Source organism: Cololabis saira, chromosome 1, assembly GCF_033807715.1.
Source record: "Cololabis saira isolate AMF1-May2022 chromosome 1, fColSai1.1, whole genome shotgun sequence".
NCBI lineage: Eukaryota > Metazoa > Chordata > Actinopteri > Beloniformes > Belonidae > Cololabis > Cololabis saira.
Genome location: NC_084587.1, coordinates 41166181 through 41182475, shown reverse-complemented (window position 1 = coordinate 41182475; position 16295 = coordinate 41166181). Strand labels below are relative to the sequence as shown.

General features: G+C 45.2%; 1 protein-coding gene across 4 annotated transcripts in view; it reads right to left on the bottom strand.

Annotated features, from left to right (window-relative positions):
* spast (spastin) overlaps positions 1–16295 on the bottom strand; it is a 78877-nt gene extending 62582 nt beyond the window's left edge. The window contains exons 1-17 of one of the 4 annotated variants that reach the window (XM_061723573.1): positions 15909–16295; positions 14267–14350; positions 11715–11798; positions 11511–11582; positions 8525–8691; positions 8318–8448; positions 8109–8202; positions 7394–7468; positions 7061–7132; positions 6878–6953; positions 5850–5941; positions 5692–5771; positions 4311–4353; positions 4157–4236; positions 4010–4080; positions 3515–3555; positions 1099–1374 (exon numbers count right to left, since the gene is read on the bottom strand). In XM_061723573.1, the coding sequence (XP_061579557.1) occupies positions 1249–1374; positions 3515–3555; positions 4010–4080; positions 4157–4236; positions 4311–4353; positions 5692–5771; positions 5850–5941; positions 6878–6953; positions 7061–7132; positions 7394–7468; positions 8109–8202; positions 8318–8448; positions 8525–8691; positions 11511–11582; positions 11715–11798; positions 14267–14350; positions 15909–16179 (1659 nt within the window). In that variant the 5' untranslated portion in view covers positions 16180–16295 and the 3' untranslated portion in view covers positions 1099–1248. Of the gene's footprint in view, positions 1–1098; positions 1375–3514; positions 3556–4009; positions 4081–4156; positions 4237–4310; positions 4354–5691; positions 5772–5849; positions 5942–6877; positions 6954–7060; positions 7133–7393; positions 7469–8108; positions 8203–8317; positions 8449–8524; positions 8692–11510; positions 11583–11714; positions 11799–14266; positions 14351–15908 lie in introns of those variants that run through there. The other 3 variants (XM_061723583.1, XR_009782794.1, XR_009782795.1) reach the window with 3 other exon arrangements.

Below are 16295 nucleotides of genomic sequence, written 5' to 3'. Positions count from 1 at the left end.
GAAGACACAATTGATGAAGGTGCAGAATTAATGCGCAGAGAATTAAATATTCGTCGAGAGATGGTTATCAGACCACGTAATATGTACATTACAGTACATTACAGGCAAAGCAATATATGTTAATCCTTTATTTGTTATAATTTTGATGATTGAATTGTTTAATGATTTCATAATATATTCTAATTTTTTGAGATTTTTTATTTGGGGTTTTCATAAACTGTGAGCCATAGGCTAATCATCAAAATTATAACAAATAAAGGCTTGAAATATCTCACTTTGCATGTAGTGGGAAATAATATTTGTTTCACCTTAAGTTGAATTTACTACAAATTAAGTTTTGCAATATATTCAAATTTTCCGACCTCCACCTGTATATTATTACATAAATAAATAAGAGCATAATATGTGTCTGTATTGGTTCAATACGTAACGCAACTTTTAATTCCCAATTACGGAACAATTCCGTATTTTAAGGGACGGGTGGCAAGCCTATCATAAACCTGTCCAAGCCATCAAGGAGTTCCACAGGATTGCAGGTGAATGATGTGGAGATCTGTTAAATTAATTTTATATTATATTCTGTGCTGCGGTGTTACTCTTTTTTCGAAAAACATGTTCAAATTCGCCGTATGCGCTCATTAAAATCTCTAATTCCATTCGGGTGAAAAAGGACACGGCGTGAAGTATGTGGATCTTCAGATGCAATGTTTCCTCAAAGGGATTTTGTAAATTGAAATGTTAAATAAAGTTTGAAATAAAAAAAAGAAAAAGTATGTCGCTCTTTTGTTGTCGCCGGTTGCCATGGTGAATCCTTGTATCAGCGCTCTACTGATGATGGCTTTTTATTTCCCTCACGCAAGAGCTTAACTCCAGGTGAAACTACTTAGAGTTGAGTAAATTACCTCAAATCCGCTGTTCTGGAACCGAAAACTCAGAGTTTCCGATCTCAGAGTAGATCAACTAAGAGTTCAGGATTAGACTCAGAGTTTGTTGAACCTGCTTTGTGAAACGGACCCCAGATGGATGTACAGATATAAACAATGCCTGCTGATCATTCAGCATGTGTGATGCCACGGCCGCAAGTGGGAGTGGCTTGAGACTGATGACAACAGAAGCTTCTCATCACAGTTTATTGCTACAATCTTTAGATCAGTTAAAAACAAACACTCCGCTGAATGAAGAGCCGGGATAAGAAACATTCGTGCAAAAAAGTACAGTTCAGAACAGTTCTGAGAGAAAGCGTCCGGTTCAAACAGCCGTCGTGTCTCCAAAGTCTCTGTTCCAGCGGACATAAAGCTCCAGAGTGTGTGGACCAACGCTCGTCTTGATCTTCTTCAGAGACTCCACGAAGTCCTGGAAGATGATGTCTCGGACCTCGGAGGAAGACAGAAAAAGAGATGATGAAACTTTTACAGACTTGTTGAAGATTGAAATATGTTTCTTTCCTGTGGGGGTTTGAGCAACTCAGAACCTGATTCAAGTACCACCTCGGGACCAGGACAACCCGTGCCTTATTTGGTCAGAGAAAACCAGAGCCTTGTGAAGGGGTCAGGGTATGGAGGAGTCCAGAAAACCGGGCTGGCTACAGGAAATGCAGGAAAACCATGGACCGATGAGGAGAGACGGCCTCATGCTAGACCGGAAATACAAAACCCTTAAAGCGGCACTATGAAACTTTTCCACCTTAATATCATATTTCCAGAGTCATTGTGATGGAACATCAACTTCCAACAGGTTTAATGAACCTCTGTCATGGTCTGAGGGGTCGGTATCACCTTCACTGGCACTATGGAACTTTGAGGAGCATGGTAGGAACCCTGCCACACTAAAAAACTACAAATCTTTACGACTTTGACTGCTTTACGGCACATACGTCACTTCCCCCTCCTTCCCGATTCGTAGTCGAGACGAAAATGGGCGGGGCTTGGAGCGCAGAGCTCAGGAGAAGCTGGTAACCCGTTGCTGCGTTGTGGCTGCAGCAGCTCCACACAACAGACGTGGGGAAAAGATCCTAATGGTTTTAACTTTTCACCGCTTTCCTGCTCGGAGGCAGAACCACAGAGGCCAATTATCTGAGATAACAGAGTAAAAGAGTGAAAGAGTCGTCGGCTCAGTTGGATCGCGGCTGTAACGAGTCCGACCAAACATAACGTTCCTCAGTAAACAAACAAACACGCACGCAGACGGGCGTCGGATCAAAACACGGGTTTATTAAACCACAAACAAACACTCACAGACCGGGGTCGGATCATTCAAACGGGTTTTATTCCCCACTTCTCCAGCTAAACGCAGTTGCTGGCCAGCTCTCTGCGGTGCGATTAATTTTGTTGAGGAAAAACTATTAACTAACACAGCAGTGGACTACCAGAGACACATCAGTGGACTACCAGAGACACATCAGTGGACTACCAGAGACACAGCAGTGGACTACCAGAGACACAGCAGTGGACTACCAGAGACACAGCAGTGGACTACCAGAGACACAACAGTGGACTACCAGAGACACAGCAGTGGACTACCAGAGACACAGCAGTGGACTACCAGAGACACAACAGTGGACTACCAGAGACACATCAGTGGACTACCAGAGACACAGCAGTGGACTACCAGAGACACATCAGTGGACTACCAGAGACACAACAGTGGACTACCAGAGACACAACAGTGGACTACCAGAGACACAACAGTGGACTACCAGAGACACAGCAGTGGACTACCAGAGACACATCAGTGGACTACCAGAGACACAGCAGTGGACTACCAGAGACACAACAGTGGACTACCAGAGACACAGCAGTGGACTACCAGAGACACATCAGTGGACTACCAGAGACACATCAGTGGACTACCAGAGACACAGCAGTGGACTACCAGAGACACAACAGTGGACTACCAGAGACACATCAGTGGACTACCAGAGACACAGCAGTGGACTACCAGAGACACATCAGTGGACTACCAGAGACACAGCAGTGGACTACCAGAGACACATCAGTGGACTACCAGAGACACAGCAGTGGACTACCAGAGACACAACAGTGGACTACCAGGGACACAGCAGTGGACTACCAGAGACACAACAGTGGACTACCAGAGACACAACAGTGGACTACCAGAGACACAGCAGTGGACTACCAGAGACACATCAGTGGACTACCAGAGACACATCAGTGGACTACCAGAGACACAGCAGTGGACTACCAGAGACACAACAGTGGACTACCAGAGACACAACAGTGGACTACCAGAGACACAGCAGTGGACTACCAGAGACACAACAGTGGACTACCAGAGACACAGCAGTGGACTACCAGAGACACATCAGTGGACTACCAGAGACACATCAGTGGACTACCAGGGACACAGCAGTGGACTACCAGAGACACAACAGTGGACTACCAGAGACACAACAGTGGACTACCAGAGACACAACAGTGGACTACCAGAGACACAACAGTGGACTACCAGGGACACAGCAGTGGACTACCACAGCTTCAGAGGGGACTCTACTCACCTGGCTAGCCTCCACATTCCGAACCTGTTCCGGTTGAAGTTCTGCCAAAAAAAAGAAAAAAAAACACAATTGCTTGTAAATGAATGACAGAGCACATTGCTGCAGATGCTCCACCCCCGCTTCATTCATGAACCAAAACCTGCATGAATGAAGTAAAAGAAAGGTCCTTGTAATGTGAAATTACGTTTCAGCAAACGGATTCTGACTTAAAGTGACCATGAACTTGTCTGTGACTGTGAGTGTCACATAAGCTCCGCCCCCCAACCCTAAAAAGGAGGTTGTTCATTTGGTCATCACAGAGCATGTTTCTAGTGGAGAAGGGAGCACCAATCAATAATTCCCCTCAATCAATTATTCCCCTCGATCAATTATTCCATTGAAAGATTCGGTTGTGAATCACTTTAAAGGTTCAGGTGAAAAAGATATGTCTGATAAAACAATAAACCAGTCGTGTCCCACCGTCACGGTGGGACACGACTGGGGAACGAGGCCCACCTCTGATTGGTCCCAGCGAGGCGTCTTTAGCCAGGGAGGTGAGGTCGCTGCCGGAGTAGCCCTCCGTCATCCTGAAGCAGGCAGAGTCCTGTGGTCAGGGTGGTTCAGAAGCGGTAGGTGGGTGTGTGGACGCGTGCTGGAGCTCACCTGGATAGCTGCCGCAGCTCTCGGAGTGTCAGCGGCTCTCCGTGTTTCTCCAGGAGGTTTTTGAGCAGCTGTAGTCGAGTCTGGAAACGACAATCTCACGTCAGACCAACACCCAGGTCTGCTTGTTGCACATGCCGGACTGAGAAAAACCCACCTCCTCGCCTGGAAGGGCCACGTACACACGTTTAGCAAAGCGCCTGCAGATGAAGACCAGAGTAAGAAGAGTCAGAAGAGACGAGCGACGGGACAGAGGAGTCCTCTGAGAGGTCTTCCTCCGGACCAGCAGGAGGGGAAGTCCAACGTTGACACAGAGAAGCATGAAGAAACACCAACTTTCAAACGAAGCCAGAGCTGCAGTTCCTCTACTGACCACTGGGTCCAGATCCAAAAATACTGTCCCTCTTCTAACCACTAAGTTTTGGATCCAGACCTGGAGGTGCTCTACTGACCACCAGGGTCTGCAACCCGCGGCTCTAGAGCTCTTTAGCGCCGCCCTAGTGGCTCCTGGAGCTTTTTAAAAAATGTTTGACCTTTTTTTTTTTCTGTTTATTTTTTCCTTTTTTTCTGTTTCTTTTTTCCTTTTTTTCTTTTTGTTTCCTTTTTTTCCTTCTTTTTTTCCTTTTCTTTTTTCCTTTTTTTCTTTTTTTCTTCCTTTTTTCCTTTCCTTTTTAATCTCGACATTTCGACTTTTTTCTCAACATTTTGACTTTTTTCTCAACATTTTGACTTTTTTCTCAACATTTTGACTTTTTTCTCAACATTTCGACTTTTTTCTCGAGATTGTACTTCAACATTAATCTCGACATTTCGACTTTTTTCTCGAAATTTGACTTTTCTCGACATTTCAACTTTTTTTCTCGACATTTCGACTTTTTTCTCGAGATTGTACTTCAACATTAATCTCGACATTTCGACTTTTTACTCGACATTTCGACTTTTTTCTCGAAGTACATAATGAAAAAAAATATCTTCCCCCAGTTATAGCTAATATAGAAACATGCAGCATGTGTTGCCTTCATTCTAAGGCTGATACAAGACTTTTCATTTTTTGCGGCTCCAGACATATTTGTTTTTTGTGTTTTTGGTCCAATATGGCTCTTTCTACATTTTGGGTTGCAGACCCCTGCTCTAGTCCCAGTTGTGGTTTCAGAGGAAGCTTCTGCTCGAGGATCCTTGGACGGAGATGATTGGATGAATGGGAGGTGACATCAGTTTGCATCCTGGGTTAGCATCAGCCAAGCCGACCACTCTACCATAACTACGTTCTGGTAACTGAACTTAGACGAGCGTTTTCCAGCTGGTTCCAGGTCTGGTCCACATGGTTCCAGTTGTAAATGAGCTGTGGTCAGTTGCTATCAACGTCTACAGAAGCTCAGAGACCCCTGGGTGACATCAGGGGACGTTTGTCTCGTTCTCTCTGCCGTCTACGACCAAAACCCGAAACTACGTTCATGTAAAGAACCCCCTCCCCCCCAGACAAGACTCGCTTGTTCGTGTCCACATGAAGGGTCGCAAGGGACACCAGAGCTCCTGACCTGAGGACGGCCTCGTCCAGCTCCTGGGGCCTGTTGGTGGCGCCCATCACCAGAACCCACTCGTCTCCTGCGGCCTGCACCTGAAACGAGAGTTCAGAGTGTTCAGAGTTAAGCCGTCAGATCCCGGGCTTTACGTCTGAGCGCCGTCAGAGCTTTACCCCGTCAAACTCCATGAGGAACTGAGTCTTCAGGCGCCGGCTGGCGTCGTGCTCGCCCTCCCGGCGTTCACACAGCAGACTGTCCACCTCGTCTGCACACAAGAGCATTGGCCGTCATTACGAGCGGAGAGCCCCGCCCCCCAGAGCCCCGCCCCCCAGAGCTCCGCCCCCCAGAGCCCAGCCCCCGAGAGCCCCGCCCCCGAGAGCCCCGCCCCCCAGCCAGAGCGAGAGCAGAGACGCTCAATAAACGAGACCCCCCACTATGGTTGGGTTTCCTGTATCTGTGTCACGTGGGTTTCCCCACTCCCTTTAGGAGACTAACAGCAGGTCCTGAATCTATTGAGTCCTATGGGAAAAGTGAACGTGAGCACAGATTATTACCAATTCCTTCGCCCCATAGTAACCTAAGTAAATATGGGAGCCATTTTTCAAAAGCCACAAACCTTCTGAAAATTCTGACACCAAAATGGAAATTTTCAGACCGACAGATTAGGAGAAAATTAACTTTGTTTGAGACCTGTCTCTGTCTGAGCAACACACTCTCGTGAGATTTGGCTCTCATAGCTAATAATATAATATAATATAATAATAATACATAGCTCTGCTCAGAGTCGTCGGTCACTGCAGAACTGCCAAAGTCGTTTTCCCATCGGATAAAATGAAATTTAAAACTAAAATAAAACTTGCTTCTTTGCTTAATAATACTGTTATTGTTATTATTGAAGTCTTTTTGGAAGGGAAAAAAGAATATTAGACTGATCCAATGATCTTGTACTGGGTTGATATCAGATAAAGCAGAGAGGCGGCAGATAAAAGGTAGCAGATAAAAAAAAAAACAGCGGCAAAATAAGGCACAAATATTAAAGTTGTACTGTATCTAGTGTTGTATGTTCCAAAAACGATGTGGGGAGAGGGGCGACCACGCCCACTTAGGAGACAGGAAGTGTATACCATTTCATACCATTGGCAGTAACGGTAATGCGCTATCTTCTGTATAGAGGATCTTTGGCGAGAGAAACAAACGTTACCGATGAAGATGATGGAGGGCTGCAGCTCTCTGGCCACGGAGAACAGAGCTCGGACCAGCTTCTCCCCTTCGCCGACCTGCACACCAGCAAACCGGAAGTCAGAGCATTCTGGGAACTTTAATGAGAGGTGCGGAGCTGCAGGCCGACCCGTGTGATCCAGTCAAAGAGCTGCTCAGAACTCACATATTTGGAGGTCAAGCTGGCGGCGCTGATGTTGAAGAAAGTGGAGTTGGACTCGGCCGCCACGGCTTTGGCCTGGACACGACAGCATTCACACACCGTCAAAAAGCTTCAAGAACATTTCCTGAACGCTGAGCGTCTTCACAGGGACACCTGTGCTGCTAGATCCCCTCTGAAAAGAACTCTTACAACATCTCAGAAAAACACCGTCTGTCTGCATTTGTAAGGTAAACGTTACTGAGGCGTCCGGCTCTCGCGGTCAAACCGGCGGCGGAGCCACACAAACACGGCAGCAGCATCGCAGCCGCTCTCTCTGAACACCCCATCGTCTCTCACCAGCATCGTCTTGCCGTTGCCGGGGGGACCGAAAAGAAGAAGTCCTCGGGCAGGGGCGCGCAGTCCAGTGAAGAGCTGAAGGAGAGGAAAAACGTGTAAACGGACCAAACGCGCCCACAGCTGGAATACATTTCTGCCAATCCTTTTTTTCAGTGTAAAAGCCTCTATTTAATTAAAATGAAAGTGATTCCAATGTACAAGTCCTTTGAGAATAAAAACACTTTTTCAGTATAAAAGCCATTCTGGTATGGAGAACCTTTCAAATACTATAAAATACTTCTGAGCGTCTAAAATCCCTACTACAAGCCCTTAAAATTTAAAAGCCTTTTCTTTTTTTTTTATATTTCTTTTTTTATTGTGGCCACAAAAATTCCAACAATATTCTTACATCATCTTTTTTCTCTATTTTTCCCCTCTCTTAACATAGGTTGTAAATTTTCAATACAAAAAAAACAAAATGGATAAGAAAACAAAAAAGAAAAAGCCTTTTCAGCATAAAAGTCATTTTGGAAAGAAGACATTTAGTATCAAAACTACTTCAATGAACAACGGGTTAATAATTTTCTGATTCATTACATAGATAAAATAATTTACAAAATATAATTTTAGCATAAAATAATCATTTTTATTTGAAAAGTCATTTCAGAATAAAAATAGTTCTGTCCTACCTAGAAGTAATAACATCCGATAGTCTTGTGACTGTTCTTCCACTGACCTCGGGCCTCAGAGCTGGAAGAATAACGATTTCCTGCAGCGCCTGCTTCGCCAAATCCTGACCGGCAACATCGTCAAAGTTCACAGCAGCGCCGCTGAAACAACCAATCAGACAAAAGAACCAGTCGGTGCAGAGAACCACGGAGAACAAGTCGGAACAGGAAACCAGTCAGTACAGAGAACTAGAGGGAACCAGGAGCGGAGCTTCACCTGTCCACGATCTCGTTGAGGATGAGCTCAGCCAGCTTATCCTCAACATTTTTCAGGTTTTTGACGACGTTCCTCTTCAGAGGCGTGGTCGTCGGGGAGTTGATTCTGTTGCCACGCCGATTGGTCCTGACCTGCACAGAGACCTCACCGTTAACGCCACAAACACACACGGCAAAGACTCCTGCAGCCGGGAACGGGTGAACCCACCTGGCAGGAGGTGCCGCTGCTGAGCGTGGCGGGGCGCTGTGGTGCATTGCTGGTGTTGGAGCAGCGCTGGCCCCCTGCAGAGGAAGAGGCCAGGTTCTTTGGGAGGGACTTGGGTCGGGTGCACGGCCCCACATTAGCAGCAGGTTTCCTTCTGGAGGCAGCGCCGCCTGTTGACCACACAGGAAGACCCCTGAGAGAAGCAACAATGATGCCCAGAGCAGAGCTCCTCAGGTCTGGTCCTGCAGGTCCCTGTCCAGCTGACGATGATCCCGTTAATAAATCAGGTGTGTTGATGGACAGAAACAAGTATGAACCGGATCAGTGTTCTTATTATTGTGTCATTGTGCCTATAAGGGGGGCCCCTTCCACTAGTCTGCCGCATGCTGCCCCACATGCTTTGTGTAAAGTGCTGCTAAAATATAAAATTCAAATGTTTACATGTATAAATGTGACCAGAGGCGCCGCAACGGGGCAGGCAACCCAGGCAATGGCCTAGGGCCCCGAGCTGAAGGGGGCCCCGAGGGACGGCTGACGTCAACAACAAAATAATGGAACTACTTTAGACGCTGCAACCACAATGCATCAGAAATGCCCCCCACGATTTTGACATCATGTCAAAAATACTCGGTGAATATAAAAGTCTCCCCCCATGTTGCCATATTCGGGCTCCCAGAGGACCATGGCCGGTTTACTTCAAATCAAATAGACATTTTGGCTTTTACTTCTTTTACTTCTTTCAGTCGACTAAGGCTCCTTCTAGTACCCAGTGGCTCAACGACACCAAGTTTTTTCTGAAGCTGGAAAAGATTAAATATTCACTGAAGGGTAGTTGCAACAAATTTTATAATAAGTGGCTTCCCTTTCTTACATTCTTCCACTCTCTCCAGTCCCTGCCTCCTGATTGACGGACCCCCCCCCCCCCCGTCCCTCTCTTCTCTTATTCCTCTCTTTCTTCCTCCTTTTTATTTATCTTTTTATTTACTTTTCTTTTGTTTTTGGGTTTTTCTTTTTGTTTTTTTTTTTGCTTTGGGGTTTTTTTTTTCTCCCCCTTTTTATTCATCTATTTTTTAATTCATACTGTTTAGCTTTAATACTTAAATATTACTTATATATAAGAATATAATAATTTTCGTGTATTTGTCATTGTTTTGTGTGGATTTTTTGTTCTGTTCTTAATCCAAAAAAAAAAAAAAAAGGAGGTAGACTGTATATCTTTTTTTTGTTTATTCCTGTTCAACTGTGCCTTACCCCCTAATAAAAATATCAAAACAAAAAGAAATGCCCCCCACGGGGCCCTGTCCAAGTTGTCACTGGCTAGTTGATAGTGGGGGGGCCCCGCTCCATATCAGCGACACAACTTGAAATCCCCATAAACACTGCAATGACAGTCAGGAATCTCCCTGGCCTCTGGCAGGAGGGTCCCCCCTTATGATCCAGGTGCTGGTCCAGGTTTCTTCCCTCCTAAAGGGGAGTTTTTCTTGCCACTGTTTGGCTTAAGGCTTTTCTCCCACTAGGGGAGTTTTTACCTGCCATTGTTTATGTAATAATTGCTCGGGGGGTTTATGTTCATGTTCTGGGTCTCTGGAAAGCGTCTAGAGACAACTTCTGACGCTATACAAATAAAATTGAATTGAATTGCATTGAATTGAATTGAATTGATGGGGCACTCTTACTAGCCAGCATCAACGTGCAGCAGTGATTCGCAATTTGAAAAAATGAAGCAAACATATCCCTCTGGGCACACGAAAACAAAAAAAAAAAAAAAAGGTGATGAAAAGAAAACAGTGACAGGGTTAAGTGGGAATGTGTAAACTATGCGTGTTACATTATAAAAAAAAGTAATGCTTCTAGCCAGCCTGCCACTTACGACAATCCCAAATTCCCAGTCATCCACCAAGCAAGTTTACTGCACATCAAAGTCTGTGTAAAGTGAAATCAACCACTTTCTTCTAAACACATTCATATCCACCTATTAAGTTAGTGGGTATGTAAAGTTTGCATTAAGATAGTTATGTTATTTATTATCTATGTTAATTGTTTAATAAACGATTTTGTTACTGATCTGTGGTCCTGGACATCATTCATCATGATTCTGGGAGCCCCATGGTGTCCCTTGCCTTTGGGCCCCCAGGGGGTCTAGAAACACCCCTGATGTGACATGTTGCTGTGTGGCAGAGGTGTCAAAAGTATTCACATTCATTACTCAGGTAGAAGTATAGATACTAGAGTTTAAAAATACTCCTGTAGAAGTTGAAGTATCAACTCAAGTTTTTTACTCAAGTAAAAGTATAAAAGTACTGGTTTCAAAAAAAATATAAAAGTATAAAAAAGTATAAAAGTAAAAGTAATGTAAGGGGGAAAAAAGCCATTAAGGACAAAAGCCATTGAAAATGAATGCATCTTAGTATAATGCAAATATATTAAAGAAGCATATATGTGTACTATTGAGCATTAACATGTGTTTCAGAGAGCAGGAGATATGATGACTAGTTGCCTATAAGTATTGTAATGGTGCAAAAAGTCAAACTTCAGAGGCATGTTATCATTTATCCTAACCTTTATTGGAATGAACATCCAAGTTTAGTTGCAGGAATCTGAGGGAACGGATGTAAGAACAAAACTGGACAAGAACATCTGAAACAACCACAACCAAATTCACTCTATCCGGATGGAGCAATTTAACTGGATAGTTTTTATTAAAGGCCGAAATGAAATAGAGTAACAAGGCTGTTTTTAAAATGTAAGGAGTAAAAAGTACAGATAATTGCGTGAAAATGTAAGGAGTAAAAGTAAAAAGTCATCTGAAAAATAATTACTCCAGTGAAGTATAGATAACCAAAATTTCTACTTAAGTAAGGTAACGAAGTATTTGTACTTCGTTACTTGACACCTCTGCTGTGTGGTAACTATGGAAACTCCTTCTGGACCAAACGGCTTCATCCACAGGTGTTTCCTGCTAGTGGTGGACATGCCAAGACGGTCATACCTGGGCGCGAGTTAGGAGCAGGGCAGGCCGGGTTTGTGTCCGTCTGAATCCTGGACAATGACATCACTGCTACTGCATCAAGAAAAACGCACAGTGTTAACAGCCTGAGCAGGAACTGCTTCTACTTTAGACTCGTAGACAGGAAGCAGCTCAAAGACTCTCCTGGCTACCACTGAGGCCAGACGCTCAGCATCAGTACCGTACCCAGACTCTGCAGTCGGTCTTTGGCCATGATCAGGTTAGCTGTCATCTTCTTCTGCAGCCGTCTGTCGCGCTCGCACATCTCTTCTGGAGAGGACACGGAAACAACCTCAACACCAACCAATTCCAGCTTCCAGGACAAAGCTAACGAAGAACTCCACACTTGCAGTTCCTTCACGGAACACTTGGGTCTGGATCCAGACCTATAGCTCCGCCTGAAAGAAGCCCCGCCACTCTAACACATACCAGACGAGTGCTAGCTACTGGCTGGATCCAAACTGAACAGATCTGAACGTCTGTGTTTGATCAAACTGTCAAAGATCAATAAGGACATCTACATTTGTTGTAATTAATGATGATTTTAATTCTGCTAATGTTGAACCTACTGAACCAGACTTTGTCTCTGATAGGTTAGCTGTGAGTTCCTCTCAGATTCCGGTGCTTTAACCTGGTGTTAGGCAGCTGATGGTAGATCTGAAGCCAGGGCTTTCTTAATTGATGAATGTAAAATTATTCTAATTGTCCTCTGTGGTGCATGAGCAGTGACTGCGTTTACATGCATCAATAACCCTTTTAAAACCGGAATATTAGCAATAACCCGGTTTTGGTAGGCCATGTAAACATCAATAACCCCTTTGAATAACCGGAATTTGCTCATATTCCAGTTTTTAAAAACCCAAATATGACCCTGCCCTGGGTTACTCCTTTTCTAACCCGAATATTTGGTCATGTAAACGCCAAACGGAATATCCCCATCAAAAGGAACAGGAATTTGTTTTCTGTGCAAGGAATCTTGGTCTTTTGAGTCCAGGAAGTTCTTCTAAACACGGAGAAACGCAAGACCAGGAGGAGACTAATTACTTCATAAATATAATGAAAGATATGAACATTTTGACATTTGCAGACGGTAGAAAGTACCGCGATCACCAAAAAGGTGAGCGAAAAGTTGCACAAAGCAGGATTTGTACGAACGCCAGACCAGATCAAGCTCCGCTGGAAGACGCTGGAAAAGGCGAACTACAGGACCAAGAAACAAAACCACTTCTACTGGGCTGTTCATTATCCGCCGTGCTGCTGTTATTGTTGTTGTTTTGAATTTGGATACAAGAAGAAGAAGCGGGAATGAGGAGAATTGCATCATGATGTTCTCCGCGCGATGCTGGTTTGATCGGGATATCCAGAATGATTAATTACCATGTATACAGGGATAACCCTGTTTGCTAATGAATGTAAACGGAATATTCCGAATGTTTCAGTAACCGGAATATTAGCAATAACCCGAATTATGACTGCATGTAAACGTAGTCATTGTTGGTCCTGGATATGGTGGTCAGGGTTAGGGCCACCTTACCACTTATGGCGCTTTTCCACTTTCCCGGCTCGGCTCGCCTCCACTCGGTTTGGCGCCTTTCCACTAGGGGTCTAACGTGCCGAGGAGATACTTTTTCTGTAACTACTCTGCCGAGTTTCTAACTGGCTGAGTCGGTTGCATCTGACGTCATCACACTACAGGCCACCGATTGGTCGGGGGGTTGGAGTCAGACGTCTGAGTCATGAGGCGGAAATCAGCGAAAGAGCGTTTCTGACAGTGGCTTCTTGTTCTTGTTGTGCTTGTGTTTTATTCGACAGGCAATGGCAGCGCAAAAGTCTGTTTGGTGATCCAACTCTGAGGTGCAGATGTTCATAAACCTGGTGGCTGAGGAGAGAATTAAAAAGGGATGTAGACGGGCGATAAGGAACGACCAGATCTACCAGGAGCTCTGTCTCTTCATAGCTGCTCAGCTACCAACGGACTTTTCAGCAGCGCCGAGATTAAAAACAAACAAAGAAAATTAAAAAGCGTCGCCGCTTGAAGCTTCTCTCACTCTCATTTTTTAACTTGATATCGAACACAAGCCACAGACCCAGCAGCACATCTATCATCTCCTCCAGGTTCTACATCTTTAGTGTTGTTGTCTTCTTCGTTTAGATCACACAATCAAATACGTCCCAGCAGCTTCACTCCAACCTCCTACTTCTGCTCCAGGTGATGGATTGTTATGGAAAAGAAACCGGGCCGAGTGGAGTTAAGTAGAGCTGAGTAGGTTCTAGTGGAAAAGGGCCATTTGTGGTCACTTTTGTGGTCTTTGCCAGACAAAGTAGCCTCAGCCTGGTCAACCAGACCCCTTCAGTTTGTGAAGATTCCAGTTGTCGACAGTGAGAACTGGTCTCTGTGCTCCACATCCTCTCCAGCACTGACCCGCTTCAGGAACCAGGACCTACTAGGGATCATATCAGAACCCCTCAAAGTCAAAGTCTGTTGGGACCTGGTACCAATTGAGCTCTACTAGTCCTGGTTCCAGTTTTACTAGTCATAGTTTCAGGTCCACTAGTCCTGGTTTCAGGTCTGATAGTCCTGGTTTCAGTTCCATTAGTCCTGGTCTCAGGTCTGCTGGTTCAGGTGTGTAAACACAAGGAAACCGAAAAATCAGACATCGTGATGTGAGAGGATAGTGTTTCTAGTTTTATGTATGCGAGGTGTCCGCGCGTCTTTAGTCAGGAAACTGAGGACTCACCACTTCCTGAGATGTGGATGGCCACACCTTTCTCCAACTCTGCAATCCCCCGCTGGTACCAGCTGACCGCCTGCAGCTTGTCACCTGGAAACACATCCATACGCAGCCATTTACAACCTCACATTGGAAGAAAGGATGGAGGTAGATTCAAGAAGACGAGATAATGCTCCTTCAGTTTACTTTTATTTTCCTCCAGACAGAAAAAACCCACGAGTATCCAAGTATTCCAGGCTAGAAGCTTCCCATCTCAAAACCAAAAGCAGGTTTCATGAACAGTTTTAGTTTCTATCATCAAGCTTGAAGTTATTCCTGCTAACTGCAGACATGCAGCTAGACATCAGCTGCAGTCATACGATGAAACATGAAACATCACTGCACATAAAAACAGGACTCCACATCATTGTGAGCATCTGAGGGTGTCTGAAGTTTTATTTAGCGCTGTCCGGTTCTGAGATCTTTACACTGGCTCCATGTACCTCAGAGAATAGACTTTAAAATACTTCTGTTAATGTATCACTAAATGGTTTAGGACCAAAATACATCAGACACTTGTTGTTGCCATTGAAAACATCCCAGAGCTCTCAGGGGTTCTGGTTCAGGTCTGTGTCCCCAGAACCAGAACCAAACATGAAGAAGCAGCATTCAGCTTTTATGCTCCACAGATCTGGAACAAACGCTGAAATCCTAAATTCCTTTCAATCAAGTTAAACCTCTTATTTAAAGCGTATTTATCTAAACCAGTGTTTCACAACACTGTCCTGCATGTCTTAGATGTTACCCTGCTTTCAGCACACCCTGATTCAAGTAGCTGTGTCAAAAACAGAGCTGTCCAGACCTTGATGACAAGCTCGTGATGACTGTTAATTTGAATCATGTGTGTTGATCCAAGGAGACATCTAATACATGCAGGGCAGTGTGCCCTGAGGACCAGGGTTGGGAAACACTGATCTAAACTATAACTCTTGTCTAACTCTAACTTTTCCTTATTCTGCCACTGCACTGGTTTAACCAGGTCCTAACCTGACGTTTGTTGAGGAGTACGCTGCCAAAGTGAGTAAAATTACTCAAACAGGGAAACTTTTATTTGATCAAAAACGCAGGCGATCAGTCAAAAGAATGAGATCAAGTCATATTTAGGCAGAAACAACTTTTCATTAACTGTATTTGGCCTTCAATCAATTTTTGGCAGGTGAAAATGCATATTTTGTGTTGTAACGGTCCTTTAAAAGAGTTAAAAGCAATCCTGTGAGCTCTAGACAGTGTTTATATTATGAAGCTCAAGAATGAGATCAAATCATATTTAGGTAGAAACAACCTTTCATTAACTGTATTTGGCTTTCAATCAATTTTAGCAGGTAAAAAGACCCATTTTCAGGGGAGAAATCAGATTCTGGCAGTCAATCACTTTTTGGCACGACACCGGTACCAATCAGACGGAGATCTGGGTCTGATTGATTGATTGATTGACAGAACATCGCGGCATGTTTCAAAGCGGCCCGGTTGCCTAGCAACCAGGAATGAACCTGATTGGTTGTTGGCGGCAGAAGCCCCGCCCATCCCCGACACCCCGCAGGCGGACGTTAGAAACCAGCACTGTGATGATTATCGATCATCGTGATTGATCCGCATCTCCGACACGAACCTTTCTCGTCCTCGTCGATCCTCAGCGCCGCCGACATGAACTCGAAGGCCCGTCTGTGGTGGAGCTGGACCCGGCCGCCCTGCTGCTGCCGGTGCTCGGGGACCGGGTCCCCGCCGCGGCTCCACAGCCGGCGGAGCAGCCACAGCAGCGGGCTGGCGAGCACGGCCAGCAGCCCGGCCAGCAGCGCCCCCAGCCGCCTGGTAACGGCCCTGTCCGGCGGGGCTGCGGAGCTGCAGCCGCCCCTCTGCTCGCTACTTCCCCCGGGACTCATCCGCCTCCATGTCACAGCATACCGGTGGGGTTCGGCTCAGAGAGCCGGCTCTGATCAACACCCGTCTGTTTTTGTTGACCGCCTCTTCTTCTGCTGTAACAGTGATGGTCGGGGCA